This window comes from Gavia stellata, chromosome 1 (genome assembly GCF_030936135.1).
Source record: "Gavia stellata isolate bGavSte3 chromosome 1, bGavSte3.hap2, whole genome shotgun sequence".
NCBI classification, from domain to species: Eukaryota; Metazoa; Chordata; class Aves; order Gaviiformes; family Gaviidae; genus Gavia; species Gavia stellata.
In genome coordinates this window covers 85,581,134-85,598,441 of record NC_082594.1, presented here as the reverse complement: position 1 = coordinate 85,598,441, position 17,308 = coordinate 85,581,134, and the positions used below count along the sequence as shown (strand labels likewise).

Sequence of the window (17,308 nt, the reverse complement as noted above, 5' to 3'; positions counted from 1 at the left end):
CTGCTCAAGCAGAGCCACCTACAGCCACTTGCCCTGGACCATGGCCAGATGGCTTTTGAATATCTCCAAGGATGGAGACTCCACAACCTCCCTAGACAGCTTGTGCCAGGGCTCAATCGCTCTCACAGTGAAGAAGTGTTTCCTCATGTTCAGAGGGAACCTCCTGTGTTTCAGTTTGTGCCCATTGCCTCTGGTCCTGCCACTGCACCAAGCCTGGCTCCATCCTCTTTGCACCCTCCACTCAGGAATATCTATGAGATTGTCCTTGAGCCTTCTCTCCTCCAGGCTGAACAGTCCCAACTTTCTCAACCTTTCCTCATAGGAGAGGATGTTCAAGTCTCTTCATCACCTTCACAGCCCGTTGCTGGACCCTCTCCAGTATGTCCATGTCTGTGCTGTACTGGGGAGCCCAGAGCTGGACCCAGCACTCCAGGTGTGGCCTCAGCAGTGCTGAGGGGAGAGGAAGGATCACCTCCCTCGACCTGCTGGCAGCACTCCTACTCATGCAGCCCAGGGCATCATTCTCTGTGGTAAGGGCCTATTGCTGGCTCACGGTCAACTTGGTGCCCACCAGGACATCCCAGCAGGACATCCCTGCTCCTTTTCTGCCCAGGTGCTTTCCAGCTAGTTGACCGCCAGCACATACTGGTGACTGGAGTTGTACCCAGGTGCAGGACTTTGCACTTCCTCTTGTTGAACTTCATGAGGTTCCTGTCCACCCATTTCTCCTACCTGTCGAGGTCGCTGTGGCTGGCAGCACAACCCTCTGGTGTATCAGCAACTCCTGCTGGTCATAAGCAAGCTTGCTGAGGGTACATTCTGCCCCATCATCCAGATCATTAATGAAGATATTAAACAGAACTGGACCCAGTATTGACCCCTAGGGTACACCACTGGCCTCCAACTAGACTTCGTGCCACTGATCATCATCCTCTGAGCCCAGCCATTCGGCCAGTTTCCTATGGATCTCACTGTCTGCTCATCCAGCCCGTACATCAACAGCTTGTCTGTGAGGATCTTACGGGAGACAGTGTTGAAGGCCTTCCTCAAGTCCAGGTAGACAATATCCACTGCTCTTTCCTCATCTGACAGGCCAGTCATTTCATCTTGGAATTGTATCAAGTTCATCAAGCATGACTTACCCTTGGTGAAGCCATCCTGACTATGCTTGATGATCATCTTGTTTATGTGCCTGAAAATGGTTTCCAGCATTAGGTGCTCCATCACCTTCCCAGAGATTGAGGTGTGGCTGTCTGGCCTGTAGTTCCCTGGGTCCTCCTCCTTGCCCTTCTTCAAGATAGGAGTGACATCTGCTTTCATCCGGTCCTCAGGCACTTCTCCTATTTGCCATGATCGATCAAAGTTTATCAAGAGTGGCCCCACAATGACATCAGCCAGCTCCCTCAGCACTCGTGGGTGCATCCCATCAGGCCCCTTAGACTTAATGTATGTCCAGTTTGCTTAAGTATTTCCTGACCTGATCCTTTTCCACCAAGGGTCCATCTTTCTTGCTCCAGCCTTTCCCCCTGGTCTCTGGGACCTGGGATTCCTGAAGGCTGGTCTTGCTAGTAAAGGCTAAGGCAAAGCAGACATTCAGTACTTCAGCCTTTTCCATGTCTTGTATAATGAGGTCCCCCATCTCGTTCAGCAGTGGGCCCACATTTTCCCCAGTCTTCCTTTTGTCACCTATAGAGTATAGCCTATTTTAATGCCGTATCATGTTACTAAACACATTTTAAAAGTGGATAGCAGTATTTTGTCTTCAATTGGCTAGCTAGTTACATAATAGACATAATAGAGTAAAATGAGCATTTAATTCTGACATTAGATGTGTGAACCTGTTCTAAAATTTACAGGCATCTTCATCTTTCTGCTGCTGTTCCTGCCGAGTTGAAGCTACGTAGAGTTAGGCTGGCTTGGTTTAAAGAAAAAAAAAAAAAAGAGACCCCCTTGAGATCAATTTCAAAGGTCATATATTCCTCTTCTCTTTTTTTATTACATGTAAAACTATTGGAGTGAGTAAAAAGTGCTCATCTGGAAGTGCCTAAGAGTGATGCAGGGAGGCAGAAGGTGATTTCATATCCATTTCTGTGGTGAAATGGTTGCTGCTTTTTTCTCCAGCCTTGATTATAATCTTTTGCTCTGTAAAGCTTACTAACTAGCCCGTAATCCTGGGATCTTGTTCCCCAACTGTCAGTGCTCCTGTTGTTTCAAAGGTCACGCAGAGCTATTTTGAGACTTTATCTTAAAATCTGAAGAGTCTGTTGTAAACTCACTGTGTTTTGAGTCTGCAACTATGAGACGTTTTATCATTTTTTTTTTTACAGTGAGGACTTCAGAGATTGGGGTTTTTTTTTAAAGTAGCAAAACACATATATCTTAAAACTTTCTCCTCTGACGGTTTGTCCTAAATAAATTCTTACTACTGTGACTGTGTAGATGAGGGGAGTCCTATGTGTACTTAAAATATGTCATTACAGTGGTCCAATAGGCTTTTAAATCTCTCACTTACATGAATCATCCATCCCTGTCCTGGCAGATCATTTTGATTAGCTGTAATTTGTCCCATTTGAATCAGAATTAACTTCCACCAGTGCCAGAATCTCCCAGTCCTGCTGTACAAGCTGAGGAGTCCTGCATGAGCTGTTCCTCCTCGTAGCTTTATGGACCACTGCTAGTTTTATTTCAGTTTTCATTATCTGCAGGGGAACTGTGTAGTGCTGATAGCGAAGGCTGCATGCCTCTACTTCTTTTCTTTTTAAAATACATGAAGACATTTTCATCCACAGAGATTCACTTTTCAGCCTCCGAAATCAAAGCCCTTCCAGGGTGAACAGTACAAGCAAACAGATGCCAGTACAAGAGAAAAGGGAGATTGCATCCCATGTTGTGTGAACAGACAAATGCGAACAGATGTACAGCTTGAAGCTGGCAGAAACCCTCTCTGCCAATGGTTCCTTTCTAGTTATGACAGCTGGAAGGAAATGAATACACCACAAAACCACCATGATAATTGCCATTACCCCGTGTTGGCAGTCTCAGCACTGAGGTCGAGAACTGGAAAGACAGACTCATCTACCCTCCCAGGTGGAAGCTGAGGCAATTGGCAAGGCACTGGGAAAAATCTTAATGAATCGTGGTGCACCTTAGAAATTCTGGTGTTCAATTGCAAGAGGCCATAGGTTTCTCCCTTTCTCATTTTTAGGTATTTTTCAGTACTTATGGAGGCACTCTATTTCCCCAAGCAATTGTGCTAATGCTGTCCAGATCCCTAAGAGTGGGGGTTTTCAAACAGGTCTGAACTCTTCTTTCCTCAACTTCCATCTCTCCAAACCAGTGCTGCCAAGCAGGTCTTCCTCTTATTGGAGACCCTCTGTTTTGAGGGAGGATCTTTGCATGTGCTTCTTACTGCTGTGTGTTTTGAAAAATAAGAAAAGGACTCTGCAGCTTGCTTGCTTGATCTCTGATGTGTGTACTAACTTGCTACTGATTTCTCTCCTTGCCTGGGAATGTTGGTGGTACTCTGTTATGAACAGATGCCTCTTACCTGGGCAATGTTACTCAAGGTGTGGTCTACAAAGTGCTTTTCTGTCTGTCTCTGTCTTTTTTTAAGTCCCTGTGCTCGCATGAACAAAATAGCAGGGAGGGAGAAATTAATAAACAAATACTCAGTTTTAGTCTACCCTTGGTTCATGCTTGTGCTTTAGGGTGAGGTACTAGATGGGTCATCATAATGTACTTGGGACTTATTGCATATTAGGATCAGTGGGCAGTGGTGGGGGGTTGGGAGGGTTTTTTTGGTTGGTTGGTTTTAGTTTTGGGGGTTTTTGTTGGTTTGTTGTGGGGTGTTTTTTTTTAACTGAATGCTGTCAGTAGTTTGTTTATTTTCAAGGGACCAGCTCAGCCAAAGGGGCCATATTGCTTTCATACATCTTTGCATTCACCACAGTGTATTAATTGTAAACTGTCTTTGCCTGGGTGGTGTTTGGCTACAGGAAATGAACAGGTTGGGGAAAGTTTAAATGTTTTGAAAGAAAACAGAAATGGAAGCCTGAGATGAGTGATAGGGTTTGCGTGCAATAAACACGGGAAGGAAAATATATGAAGAATGAAGTAATGGAAAATCGGAAAAGAGAAAACCAGGTGAATATACTAACTTAAACTGTTTCAGATCTGGATGCACTGCCTGTTGAGTCATAACTAGTGTCTTTCTTTGCATTGAACTGGGATTTTAAAGAGGAAAGTTAGAGATGAACATTTTGAGCCATGTTAGGGATGTGAAGTATTTTATCTTGACGTGATATCATCTGAAAACATGGATAGAGTCTTTGTAGTTCCCTGTCCAATTCTTGGGGCATCCTCTCTCTGTCCTTAAATTGTTTCTTCCTAAGTGAATGAGCTGCTGCTACCAACTCCCTCTTGATGTGATTTCTTTTAAAGCCAGACCAATAGAAGAGCCAAAACCTAGGAATATAGGATTGGGTTTAATTTCATATAACTTCATGTCTTTATATCATAATTGTCTAGACTCTCTGTCATTATAGTTTATGGAAGTCTAGCTGACTGAGTTGAGGGTATGAGTGATCTAACAAGATACCAACATCTGCTTTACAAAGAGATGAATAGTGCTCTTGACACTATTGGTTTTATTGACTAGATTTCCAGTATCTATCATGGGAGCCTCGATACCCATCTCACTTAACTTTAGCGCGCGGGTTAATGCCCCACCTAAAGTGCTGTTTGTTGCAAGTAAGATGGAACAATCCCCTTACTTGAGTCCTTCGTTGAAAGACCTAGTTGGCGTTCAGAAGGAGATGTTCAGGTGCACATTGTACTGACCAAGAAATGCTGGCCACATCCCCTGGTCTGCCACACAAGGGATCTCGCTTGATAGTTGAGATGTCCAGAATATCTAGCTCAAAAAGTCTATCCTTAGAGAGTATTTCTGCTCTCTTAGATCCTCATTGTTGCACAGTTAGAGCGCTGTTGCGTATCTCTTGTTTAAAGTGGCGAAAGGTGGACGACCAGCATTTGAATATTCTGTTGGTCTTTTTTAATGCCACTCTGACCCCCCTGTACACAAACACGGGTGGTGCTAGGCAAGTGTGGCATATGCATCATCAGGCTTTAAGATGGAGCGTGGTGGCTTTGTGCTATCATGGTTGAGCTATGGAGGGTCTCTGAAGGGCAGACATGCGCTCTCTTCTGCTGGACCGTGCTCTATGGACCAAGCTTTCAAGGTGCTTACTTTGAACCATTTACTTAAAGAATGAAAAATCTACTCAATACCTTTATAACTGTGAATGCAGGTAGGGGGTTTTTTTTTCCCCCCAATAAACAAATTACTTGTGTATCAGAAGCCTCAAAAATTAATAGCTTTCCCATGCTTACTGATGGGACTTTTAGGAGTTTTCTTGCAGTAGGTAACCTCCAGAAAGGACCTCCTTGTTTTGTGTCACAGTGACGCACCCTTGGTCTGCGGGGTGCCAGACTAGGATAAAACATTGCCCATCTTCGGTTATTAAGCAAAGAAGGATGGGAACTCCATTGACGAGGATGTGGTGGGAAGGATGATATTGAAACAATGCAGAAAATGTGACTGTTTTGAGACAGCTGTGGGCTAAGGAACATTAGTAATCCCAGGAGCAAGGGGGGCCGGGCACAGGCTGGCGCGGGGATGCAATGTGTCTGTTACCAGCACTTCACTGGAAACATGCACTTCTTAATGGTGAAACTAATGTTTCACCTGGGAAAGAGTGCTCCTTTCCAGATTTTTTACTAGATTGTACCCTGCCGTTTGCTCTTTCAATTTTCCCCTCTTAGTTTGAAAATATCCTAATAATTTCAGTATCAGGATATTATGCTATTATTCTAGGAGAGCTTGGGGTATATGGGCACAAAGCAGCGCTAAATATTTTAGCGATTAGTAATTTTTCTCCCCAAACATGAAGAAATGTTTCAGATGGTTCAACAACAGAATGGATTTTCCTAGGAGGGCTGCGATACTAGGATTTTAACAACTGTGGAAAATATGTTTTCCGCACTCAAATTAGGGGATTTGCTTGTGTGTGTAGGACTGCCCCAGAGTACTCTGAATTGCAAACTTCAGCATTAAGAGAATGTGGTATAGTGTAAGAGAAATGCAACTTTAAGTAAGAGGAAGGGGAAGCATTGGAAAAAAAGTGAAAGGTGAGTGAAAAAACCAAATTGCACGAATTAACATCATTAATGTCGTGGTGGCAGACTGGCTGCATTCGGGAAGGCAGGAACCTATCTCAGCCAGAGAAAAAACCAAGGTCTTTGGCTGAGCCCTTCAGCATGTTTTTATAAACTTGAGCACAAAAAGAAACTAAAACATCTGGCACCAGGATATTATGCAATGTTGTTTTATGCTATTTTCATTGTCCAAGGTTCTTCATGAGGACTGCTAACGAGTTGCTTATTGTTGTTGGATCACTGGCCTGAGGTGCCTCTGTGCAAGTGAAGGGGCACGGACTTCTCCAAATCGCTCCCTTCAGCACTTGGTGGCCACTTCTGTGCCAGCCAGTTTCCCCTGAAAGCTTTTGCATGCAGGAAGAGTGTGAAGCTGCTCAGTGAGCCCCTGTGGGTCAAACCTCTGCAGGGATGTGCAAGGTGGTGTAATCATCCCAGTGCTCTGGGGGTGCTGAGCAGAAAATGGGTGGAAGTCATTAAAAAGGAAAAGTTGGCACTGATCAGGAGACATATATTGGCATATCAGTTTTACAGCAGATAGGAGCGTGGGTGGTAGGAGAGCCTAGGTCACACATGTTACTTCAGACCTGTGATAAGCAGAAACAGATGCCTTTGCTGTTCTCCTTCCCCACCCCTTCCCACCAGGCTGGGTTTGCTGCTGCTCATCCACATCACCTGCTGTGTCAGGGCAGGAGCAGGAAGGCCACACCGCCTTGCGTGCTCTGCGTGTGCGTGATTTGATGTACGGTCTCCCCCCACCCTCGCTTCTCAGCTGCCTTCAGCCCAAGAAAATGTTACCTTCCCAGTGCTCAGCGCTCACCTTTCTTCTCACTAAGCCGAGTGGCCCCAGAGCCTTGTCTTTGAAGCTGACACCTTCCTTTTCTCTGTCATCTGCTCATGGCCAAGGGCCACAGCTTTGCTTCTCCTTTTCATTCTCTGGCTGGCTGCTTGCTAACTTTATTAAAGGTGCGATGCTCACAGGCCTGGAGGTAGCTCTTATCTCGGCTTCCACTGCCTGCTTCCATCTCCCCGTTCTCCACCTTTTCCTTGTGCTCGTCATTGTCTGCTTCTTACCTGACTGCTTGTCCGTTCTCTCAGCCTAAAAACCGCCTGGTCCAGGTTAAGTTCTCTGGCTGAGAAGCTGCTCATTCTTCTTTTGGATTAATTTCTGTTGCTAACAGGTAACTCCATGTGCCAAAGCCTTAGCCGTGCACCCCTGGTCCTGGGGCTGTGCCTTGGGCAGCGTAGGGGAAGGGGACCAGTTACCCCGCAGAGGAAAGCTCCAGGCTGGTGTGTCTGAGCTCTTCCACCCCTAAGGCTGCCATTTACCATGGCCTTCACCTGAGATGCACAGCCCTGCTCCCTTCTTCCAGCAAAGCCCCTGCCTGATGGTGGGAGGAGAGCAGAGAAGGTAACCCACCCCCGCACCCCCCCCCCCCCCACCCCACCCCATAATAAAAGCCCACACCCAAAGTCCAAGTCAAAGGAAGTTTGGAGCCAACAAGGGGTGCCCTTGAGGGTCTGCACTGCTTCTCTCTCTCTCTCTACCTTGCATATACCCATCATTGTAAAACATCTTCCTCCTACCATTACGGCTTAATGACTTTCCCTTCAACTTCACAAGAGGTATTAATGTCTCCATTAACAGCCACCAGAAATGGAAGCTCCATATATCACGAATGTCGCTGTGCGTCCTTCTCCTCGTACAGAAGTTTCAGAAGCAGTTAAAATGTAGCCCTGTAGAAAATTAATGGCCCAATATACAAAATCTGTAATTGCTGCTAGAGGTGAGGAGGAGGAGGAGGAGGTGGAAGTGCTCAATCTTGGTGTAATTAAGTACCTTGTTCTGTGGCCGCTTCTCCCCCGTGCCCACACGATGTAGGACTCTTGCTTCACACACGAGGGATGGTGGGAGGCAAATGGTTCCTACTTAGTGTCGTTTGCCCAACAGAGTTAAGCACCAGGAGAGGTCCCGGTGTGTGGCTCCTCTTCCCGTGGCACAGCCTTGAAGGCTGGGGTTGCATGAAAGGGTAGCAGGGGACGGAGCGGGAGCTGCCCTAAGCCTTCCCAGAAAGGCGCTGTTCAGAATATCCCCCCTGCCATTGCAGTTTAAGCAATGGAAAAGCCAGGGAATGGGGTGGGTGAGCCCAGTCCGCTCTGCCCATCCATTTCTAGTGGGGTGTGTCGCCTTGTGGGGGACAGCCATGGTGACCAGCAGTGCTGGGGAGCTTGGTCCTTCTGGAGATGGCCCCATAAAGCCAGGGGGACCAGTCCTGGGCAGGGCAGAGGGGATGCTAGGACGTTCGGCGCCTGGTTTTCCTCAGCCCTGTTTCAGAGGGGGCAGGTTGCTGTTACTCTTGTAACGGCCTGGGGGAAGATGCATCCCCATGGCTGCTGGTCTGGTCTTTACAACCGGTACCAGTTGGCTTTAAACTGAATTAGTGTCCCGTAGGCATCAGGTGTTTTGAAAGTGCTGATATGGGTTTATAATGGCGTAAAGCTGATTTAGCCTAATTTCTCATCAGGGTTTCTGGGGTTTGTGGTCTAAGTTCAGTCAAACCAGGCCACTGTGTGCAGAGCGGGCTGGCAGGTAGCCTGGGCATTGCCGAAAACCTCAGCAGCTGCAGCCAGTGTCGCCGCCGGGCGCTGCTCCGTCTGCCGCAGGTGCCCGGTGGCCGACAGGAGGGGTGCGCAGCGGCTGGACACCCTCCCGCCGCCTGCTGAGGATGCTGTCGGGGCGGGGGGTGACACTCACACAAGGGTGGCGGGGATCAGGGCGGTCGGTGCAGCAGATGTAACCACCAGTGTGAGAAGCACACATTTAAAAAAAAAAAAAAATAAAAAGAAAAATCCCAGACACTTCTTTTGAACTTGCTTCTGTCAACTGCGAAATAAAAATGACAGCAGCTAATGCTGTGACCTTCTTTTTCAATAATCTGGTGTGGCCCTGGGGAAAACGACATTTTCAGAAGTTTTTTGACACTCTGGAACGGGCCTAGCTGAAACAGAGTGGGGCAGTGACAACTGGGATGACTGTCCCAAGGGATGTCGAAATCCTGAGCCTCGGCACTGCAATAACCAGAAGATGACACATTTCATCAGCAGTTTCTTGGAAGGAGCAAAACAAAGTAGCAAAGTATTTTCAATTAAGAAAAAGAATATTTAAAAAAATACAGTCAGATGACTAAATATTAGTGACTCCATCAACAGCTTACGCTTTTCTGAACATTGTCAGTTCTGCCAGCTTTGGGAAAAATAAAAGGCTTTAAAATACTTAAAAAGCAAGAGTTTGACAGGATTTGATGCTACGCTTTTGTGAAAGTCCCCGATTTTCATATCAAGCAAGAGGGCAGCGATCCTTCAGCGCAGTCAAAGAGCAGCAGCATGCCTTTCCTAACCTCCTACTGAGGCTGCGTTTTCTGAATAGTGAATTGGTATCTGTTGGCATCAAATGTTTCAACAGATTTTGGCATGACACCGGTGTCTAAGGATGGCACTAGGCTTCTAACCCTGAAGCCACTTCTTTGGGCAACTTCTCATTGCATGAATGACTGCAAAAACTTTCCCCAAACTGTCCAAGAGCCGTCTTGGAAGTAGTTTGGCTGCAGTTAGGTAAAGGAAGGCACAGTTAGCATGTGACGGTATCCAGCTGCTGGGTTTACAATGACCTTTTTATTTAGACTGTGGGAACGTGTCATTTGCAACAATAAAAAAATAGTTTTTCTGCTTAACAGGTATAGCTGCAAAAAGGCAGCAGCCACCAAAAATTGTTCTCTTGCTCTCACGGTTGATCTTCCGTCGGGACGGGATTTTACAAGCGAGCCGTGTGAACTAAAAAGCCAACATAGAATAAGGCATCTCCAGCTCATTTCCATACACAAGTGCAAAACTGTAACCTACCAGAATTTTTATTTTAATTGTACATTCACATTTCTCCATTGACGTGGGCGGCTTGTACACTGCCAAGTAATAAAGTTACACAGTTCTGCTCTTTCATGTGCATTGATTTCAGCCATCAAAGAAATGTAGAAAACTAATAAACAACTTTTCCATATATCTGTAGTCAGGCTGGGAAAAATTATGTGACTTTTCCTTCCCCTCCCGCCCCCTGGCAACCGAATTCCCCTGACTTTTAGGCTTTTCTCTTTTAAATGACTGCTAATATTACATAGTATTTTAAGATGGTCTCCTATGGGTCTCTTGCAATGAAGCTGGTGTTAGGTGCGCACTGGGCTGTAGCGCTCGCTCGCTCTTGCTCCGCCGGAAGCTCATTTGGGCGCATCGTTAGCGGCTGTTGCGACGTGCTCTCCGACACTGCTGTGGGACAATATAATTTTTCTTAGCCTGTTATTTTTTCTTAACATTTTAGGCTGATCACAAATCAGTTGCGCCGCTTTACAGTTTACAGACTTTTTGCCAAACCTTCTCCGTACACTGAAAGCAATTCAGAAATGACAAAAAATGCTGCAACCAATTAGCACGTACAAACATTTATTTTGAAATTTCCATTCCGACCGTTATGAAGAATTACATCATCAAAGCACTTTGTGGCAGTGAAAATAGCTCTTACCCCTCTGACTCATCCATTACTCCATTAAAGCTGCAAAATGTGCAATCTGCTTGAAAAATAGGTTGCTTTTTATTCAGTTTCCCATGAAAAGTCAAAATTTGATAACAAAAAACCCAAAAGAAAAAAAACAACAACCCAGCTTATAGGGACTCTACATCCGATCCTCTCCCCCTTCCCCCAAAAATAACTTACAAAGATAGTTTAAAGTTTTAAATGAGTTTAAAACCAAGTGCATCTTTTTTATTATTTTTTCTTCTTCTTCTTCTTCTTCTTCTTCTCATAATAATCTTAAAATTCTAAAAACCCATAATTTACTTTCTTGGAAAAAAGGCAGCGAGCCGTTGCTTCTTGATTGGAAGAATATGTATCTCCGGCGAGTTCATTTTCTTTAGCTTTACGCTCCTGTTTTTGACGGGTTTCCTGAGGGCCTCGGCGCTGTCCCGGGGCTCAGGCGGGCTCTTCACGTCGTAGCACTGCAGCACCGAGTCCTGGGGCAGGTCCCTTTTGAAGGAAAAGTTTTTGGTGGAGACCCCCGACAGGCCCTTGATCTTGCCGCAGAAGATGGTGGGCACGGCGTCCTTGACGGAGACGATGACTTTGGCTGTCTGTGAGGTGCTGACGATCTCGATGTTGTTGCTGGCCTTGGGCTCACAGCCCGCCCTGCCGGCCTGCTCCACCAGCCACTTCTGCGGCTGCCGCAGCAGCTCGCTTGCCCCGCCGCCCACCCCCCTGCCCTCCGCCTTGCCCGACGCCTCCTGGGGCTTGCAAGGGGTGAAGGGGGCGGCTGGGCCGGGGAGCTTGTCCGGCACGGGGTGAACACCAGCCTCGGCGGTGGCGGGGCCGGCGCCAGCCACCTCCCCGTGGGGCCCCCCCGGCTTGCGGCAGGAGGCGAGGGACAGGTCCAGGGCCCCGTCCTCAGGCGGTGGTGGCGGGGCAGCCTCGCCGGCCCGGGGCGTGGGTGGCCCTTTCATGGAGAGGTCCAGCGCCTCATTCTCGCCGCCCATCTTGATGACGGTGTGGCGGCTCAGCTGGGGAAACTCCCGTGGGTGGAGGAGGTCGAAGGGCTTCGTCTCCTCCTTCTCCAGGGGGGTCTGAGTCCCCTTGCAGGAGTGGGGGGTGAAGAGCGGCGGCTTGGGTGGGTCGGGGGCCGCCTTGGCTTCGGCACCGTGGGGCACAGGGATGGGGACGGGGATGGGGATGGGGACAGGGACGGGCAGGGGCACGATGACGGGGTAGGGCACCAGCAGCGTGGCGGGGGGCACCAGCGGGGAGAGGGGCGAGCTGAAGGCCTGGGGCGGGAGGGCGGCGTAGTCGGGCGGGGGCTGGCAGGGGGTAGAGCCCAGGGCACCCTGTGAGGGAAACAAGTCCTGAAGGACAGCGGCAAACCCCGGCGTCTGAAAGACGGGGGGCAGGACGGGCTCCTGGGCTTGGCCGGAGGGCTTGGGGTCCAGCAGCTGGGGCTGCCCAACAGGGGTGGGGGCGCTGGGGAAGAGGCCGGTGTGCAGGGGGCTGGCGGGGCAGGCAGCCCCCGGGGGCAGCACCAGGGGCGAGTTCAGGTGCTGGAAGACGTGCTGCTCCAGGAGGACGGGCAGCGGGACGGGGCCCTGGGTGGTCATGACGTAGGGGGTGGCAGCGCTGGTGGCTGGCATCTGCGGGGCGGCGCTGCCAGCGACCTGCAGGTGGATGGGCAGGACGACGGGGCTGTCCCCCAGGCAGATGGGCTGCAGCACGGTGGCCGCCACCTTCAAGGCCACCCCGCTCTGAGACTCGGCCGGCGGTGTTAGGATGGAGGGTGCGGGGACGGTCACCAGCGGGGACAGGGCCTTCTTCATCAAGTCGGCCGAGTTGATGTTCCAGGCCTCCGCCGTGATCAGCTGGGCCACCCCGTTCTCCAGCTTGTTGTTGGCCATTGCCGAGGGCGAGCTGGTGACATCCATAGGCAGGTTTGGGGCGTCCTTGTACAGCTCCTCCATGTCGCAGGGCTTCTCGGGCTCTGCCGGCGCCGCCTCTACATCGCCGTCAGCGGGACCCGCGGCGGCTCCAGGCTGCCAGAAGCATCGAAACAGACATCATCTGGCCTGCAAAGCAGAAACATATTTTAGGCACCGCATAAATCTCCTCCTTAAAATAATATTTGCAATTGCCTTTAAAGACCCCATCGCCAAAGAAAAGCCGCTAAACATTTCCACGCTTTAGGCTAATGGCTCCATAATACAGTGTAGTATATATACAGAGATGCTGGATATGCATACATCCCTGAGTGCTGCACAAAGAGTTTTGAGGAACTTATATTTAGCTGTAAACACAGATAATTTAAAAGGCCTCAAGGGCTGCCTGCAGCCAAACCCACCCCCCAGTACGCAGCCTGAAACAAGGACTCGGGCCGTCCGTTTCACATTTTTAAACAAAGCTTCACATAATGACAGCGCATGGCAGATCTGAGCGACAGCGTGCTGTTTTAACTCAACAAAAGCCCCAAAAAGAAAAATTTCTAAAAATATCGTGGCTAAGAAATGTTCCACCGTGGGCGAAGGGTCCTCGCTTCCCCTAAAATACTTGTCCCTTTTTCATCCCAGGGGGATTCACTAAAGGCAAGCAGGCGAGCACTGCATGCTGCATACAGCACCTCCAAAACTGCCGTGTGCAGGGTGAGAAAGGAGCAAACCCAAACCAAGCCCCGACAGAACTAGATAGAGACGGTCATGTGAACCAGGCACCTGAGTCATAAAAGACACGAAGAATAAAAAAAAAAATCTAAGCAGCTTCAAATTTATTTTGACAGCACAACCCTTCATATTAACCAAGCAAATGGCAATTAAAAAAGGGCAGAGCGGGTTTCCATTTGTGACTGTGGTGAAATTTGCAGCCTATTTCCTAAAAACATTTTAACACCCCCTTCCCCTGAAAAAAAAGAAGCAGCAAACTAACGGCACTGCAGATCCATTTATTCAGAGGGCTAAATAATTTCCGCCCCGCGAGCTGCTGCCGGCAGACTTTGGCTGGGGGCTGGCCTCTCCGCCTGGCGCCGCCCGTGCCTCTCCCGAAGTGCACGGTGCATCCTGCCGTAGTAATAATCACCATGGAAACTTGTCCGGTTTCAACTCCGTTACCATGGGAAAGCACCGGTGCACCCCAAATTTACATTTTTCACCTGCACGCGGCTGAATCCTGCTTGCTCCCTGCGAACGAAACGTGCCATCGCCATCACAGGGCTGGCCGGGCCAGTGGGAGCAAGGTGCTTCCCCACGTCCCACAGGCACGCTGGCATTGGGATGGTAGGGAAGGCAGCGCCACTCCGAAATTGGCTGGGTGAGGAGTCCCAGCCCGAGGATGCGTCTGTGTCTGAGAGCACACAAAGGGCTCCACCGGCTCTGGCACTTACAGAAATGGTTTGCTCACATAGGTGTTTGTAGGACCTACAAACCCACGAACTAAGAGGGGACAGGGTGAAGCGGAGGGAAAAAAGCAAACCCCACGAACAAAGGCTAAAAAATGGCCAAGGCAGGGAAGCAGGAAATCTCCCAAGTCTCTCCTGAGACCTGTAAATCCTTGGATTTGGCAGCGAGATGCCACGGCGACTACAAGACTACAGAAATGTTGGGAGTTAATAGTGGAGGCTGGTTGGGTAAAATGCTAATAATTTATCAGGCGCGTTTGAGTTCTTAAAAAGGATTTTTAAAAGTAAACAGATGAGTCATTTCTTTTCCTCTCCTGCTGCTGGCTTAAGGAGAATAATTCTGGATTTTTCTCATCTCATAAAATGTTCTGCAGAAAACATTCACAAATACAGGGTTGAGGGTTTTTTTGTTTGTTTCCTTTTCCAGCCTTGGCTGAAACAGATTACAGGCAGGCAGAGATGCCCAAGCACTGAAAAACAGGAGCAAAAATCAAATCCCTTATTCAGAAAGTGATAAGTATTGGTACAAAAAAAGAATTGGGCCAGTCTTGGTTGGGGGGGGGGGGGGAAGAGCAGCAATCATTTCTAAAAATAAAAACAATGAGGAGACCGCTCAGCAGATTCAAGCTGAAAAAAAAAGATGACGTTGTTTCTGTTAAGGAATTAAAAAGCCATTTTCTACTGCTCTTACATAATCTCTCCCTCCCTCTTTTGAACATGACCATTTTAAAACCCTGTGGTCTCTGCAGCGCACACCAGCATCTTTGCTCCTCCAGCTGCTGCAGCACAGCTGAGTATTTTGCACATGACACTGGCTCTTCCTGATATTTCTGTTTGCTTGAGAAGCGTGGGATCGCGGTGTTTTCATAGGGAATTAATGACCTGACGGGGACAGGAAATGACCCCCTGTTCCCCTGGAAGCCCATTTAACGCTGAGAAATAGAAAAATTAAGATGAAAACTATGCTGTGTAAGAGACTTGAGGGATTAGCATGCTGTACGGACCCACGGAGAGACAGACAGATCGCTGCCGAAGATGAAAGTATAAAACATAATAAAATCCCCCCATTGCTGCTTGAAAAAGGGCTGGAGGCAGAGGAAATACCTAGATGAGGGGAAGAAGAGCTCATCTATCACCATCAGACACCTTGAAGAAATGCCCGTGGGGTTGGCTGTTTTTTTGGGTTTTTTTTAAAGCATAGTCAAATATCATTTTCCACACTGAATCCTATGTTTCTGGGATCTGTAAATACATATTGTTGAGCTCACGGTCCTACGCTGCCTCTGGCAGTGCCTTGCCATGCGAGAGGAAGGGGAAGGAGAGAAAGATGAGGTGCAGCCCTCGACCCAGGTTTATGGGCTTGGGGTGGGCTTTTTCCCCCCTTACCTTTCCTATGTGGAAGCGTACCTTTCTGTACTTCCAGTCCTGCTTCTTGAGCATGTGATAGCTACAGAAAAAAAAATAACGTATATAGACACTTAAAAATATTTCGTGATCCTGCCTGCAGCCTGCAGCTTGGCAGTAGCTGGCTGCCAGGTGCAGAGGAGTCCCACCACAACTGCCCCCTGTGCTCTGTAAAGCAATTTTCGGTTTCACCCAGGGAGGCAATCCCAGGGCTGCTAAACATGGATTACACTAAACACCTATTATCAAGGTCAGTAAGCAGACAGAATGAAAAGGATCCAAGTCCCCAAGCCTCAAAAGAGGAAGATCTGGGATCAAGAGACAGTTTGAAGTTGTCCAAAGAGGTGTTTTGTAGTTCCCGGACTCCTTTTTTATACTATGTACACCAAGTACACGGTACAAAACCATAAGTCAACATGGAGATGACTTAAACTAAAGTAAATTTTCAATGCTGGTATTAACAGTGATAGCTCTACTATATTTCTCCTTTAATAAAAATCAACCTGAAGTATGTGCTGGGTTTGGGGGTTTTTTTTGTTTGTTTTTCAAGACTGGTGCTTCACTGTATTCAGAGCTACCCAGTTTTTTAAACAAATTTCATGTACCTAATATACACAAATGAAGGTAATATAATTCAGTGAAATTGCCTTAAGTTTCCGCTGCCTACCACACCTGAGTGCTGGAAAATCAATTAATTTCACTTTCCCTACTTATCTATTTAATATTTAATTTGCTGTTTGTTTTAATTGAAAAGAATCTTGCAACCCTGAGAAGAGCCCTATTGTAAATAACCCGGACTTTCCCACCGGGGTGCTGATAAGAGTTAAGTTCATGGCACTACACAATGATGTGTGTAACTGTACAGGAAATGGTATGTTAGCTATACAGAATTGCCATGAAAGGGGTGGTGATAACTCTGGCTTATTTTTTTTATCTCCTGCTGATGGCTGTGCAACAGACTTTTCTCAGAGCTGTTGCGTGCCTTCCTGTGGGACCGCAGCACTGCACCATGCGCAGCTATCCCCGCGCTCCACTTGCTCGTCCATACCTTGCTATTGACACAGAATTCAAATTATACCGTGAACACTATGGAAAGGGTCTCAAATGCTCCCGTTGTGGGATGCCCTGCTCAGTATCTCCTGGAAAAATTGGGTTTCCTTTCAGTATAAACACAATATCAAACACACACAATATCAAAACCAAAATGAAATTAGAAATCTTGACTTAATGGAACAGCCTGGGGACAAAATTATGGTCGGATTTGTACTTCAGTGTTTTGCCAAAACTCCCTGCTTGCTGTCACTGATCCTCCTGCCAGAAGCAACATGTTTGATTTTTGCTCTGCAGAAGCCTATTAACAAGGGCTGTGGTGAGAGCATCCCCGACAGGGACGCCCCACCGCCCTTCGGGAGGGCGGCAGACCTGCCGAGCACCCCCGGCAGCACGCGCCCAACCAGAGCGCCGTGCCAGGTCCTGCACGCCCAGCTCCCCATCGGGCTGATCCTGCCACCGCATGGCAGCACACCCCATCACCCTCCATGCACCACGAAACCACACACCCAACCTGTGCCCTGCTGAGACGTGGGTTTCTTAAGGAGCTCAGGGTTGGGCCTGCCCGTCCTCAGCAGTCTCAGCGGCCGAAGCCTGACCCATCTTTCTGCATCCTTCTGCAGTAAATACACAGATGGGCAATGAGGACACATACTGACATAGACCAACAAATG

At 48.2% G+C, this 17,308-nt stretch overlaps 1 protein-coding gene across 1 annotated transcript; it reads right to left on the bottom strand.

Annotated features, from left to right (window-relative positions):
• Nucleotides 1–11,024: 11,024 nt before the first annotated feature.
• On the bottom strand, nt 11,025–12,756 carry RAI2 (retinoic acid induced 2). The gene has a single exon (XM_059824345.1). The coding sequence runs from the start codon at nt 12,754–12,756 to the stop codon at nt 11,095–11,097; it is 1,662 nt and encodes a 553-aa protein (XP_059680328.1). The 3' UTR covers nt 11,025–11,094.
• Nucleotides 12,757–17,308: the final 4,552 nt, after the last annotated feature.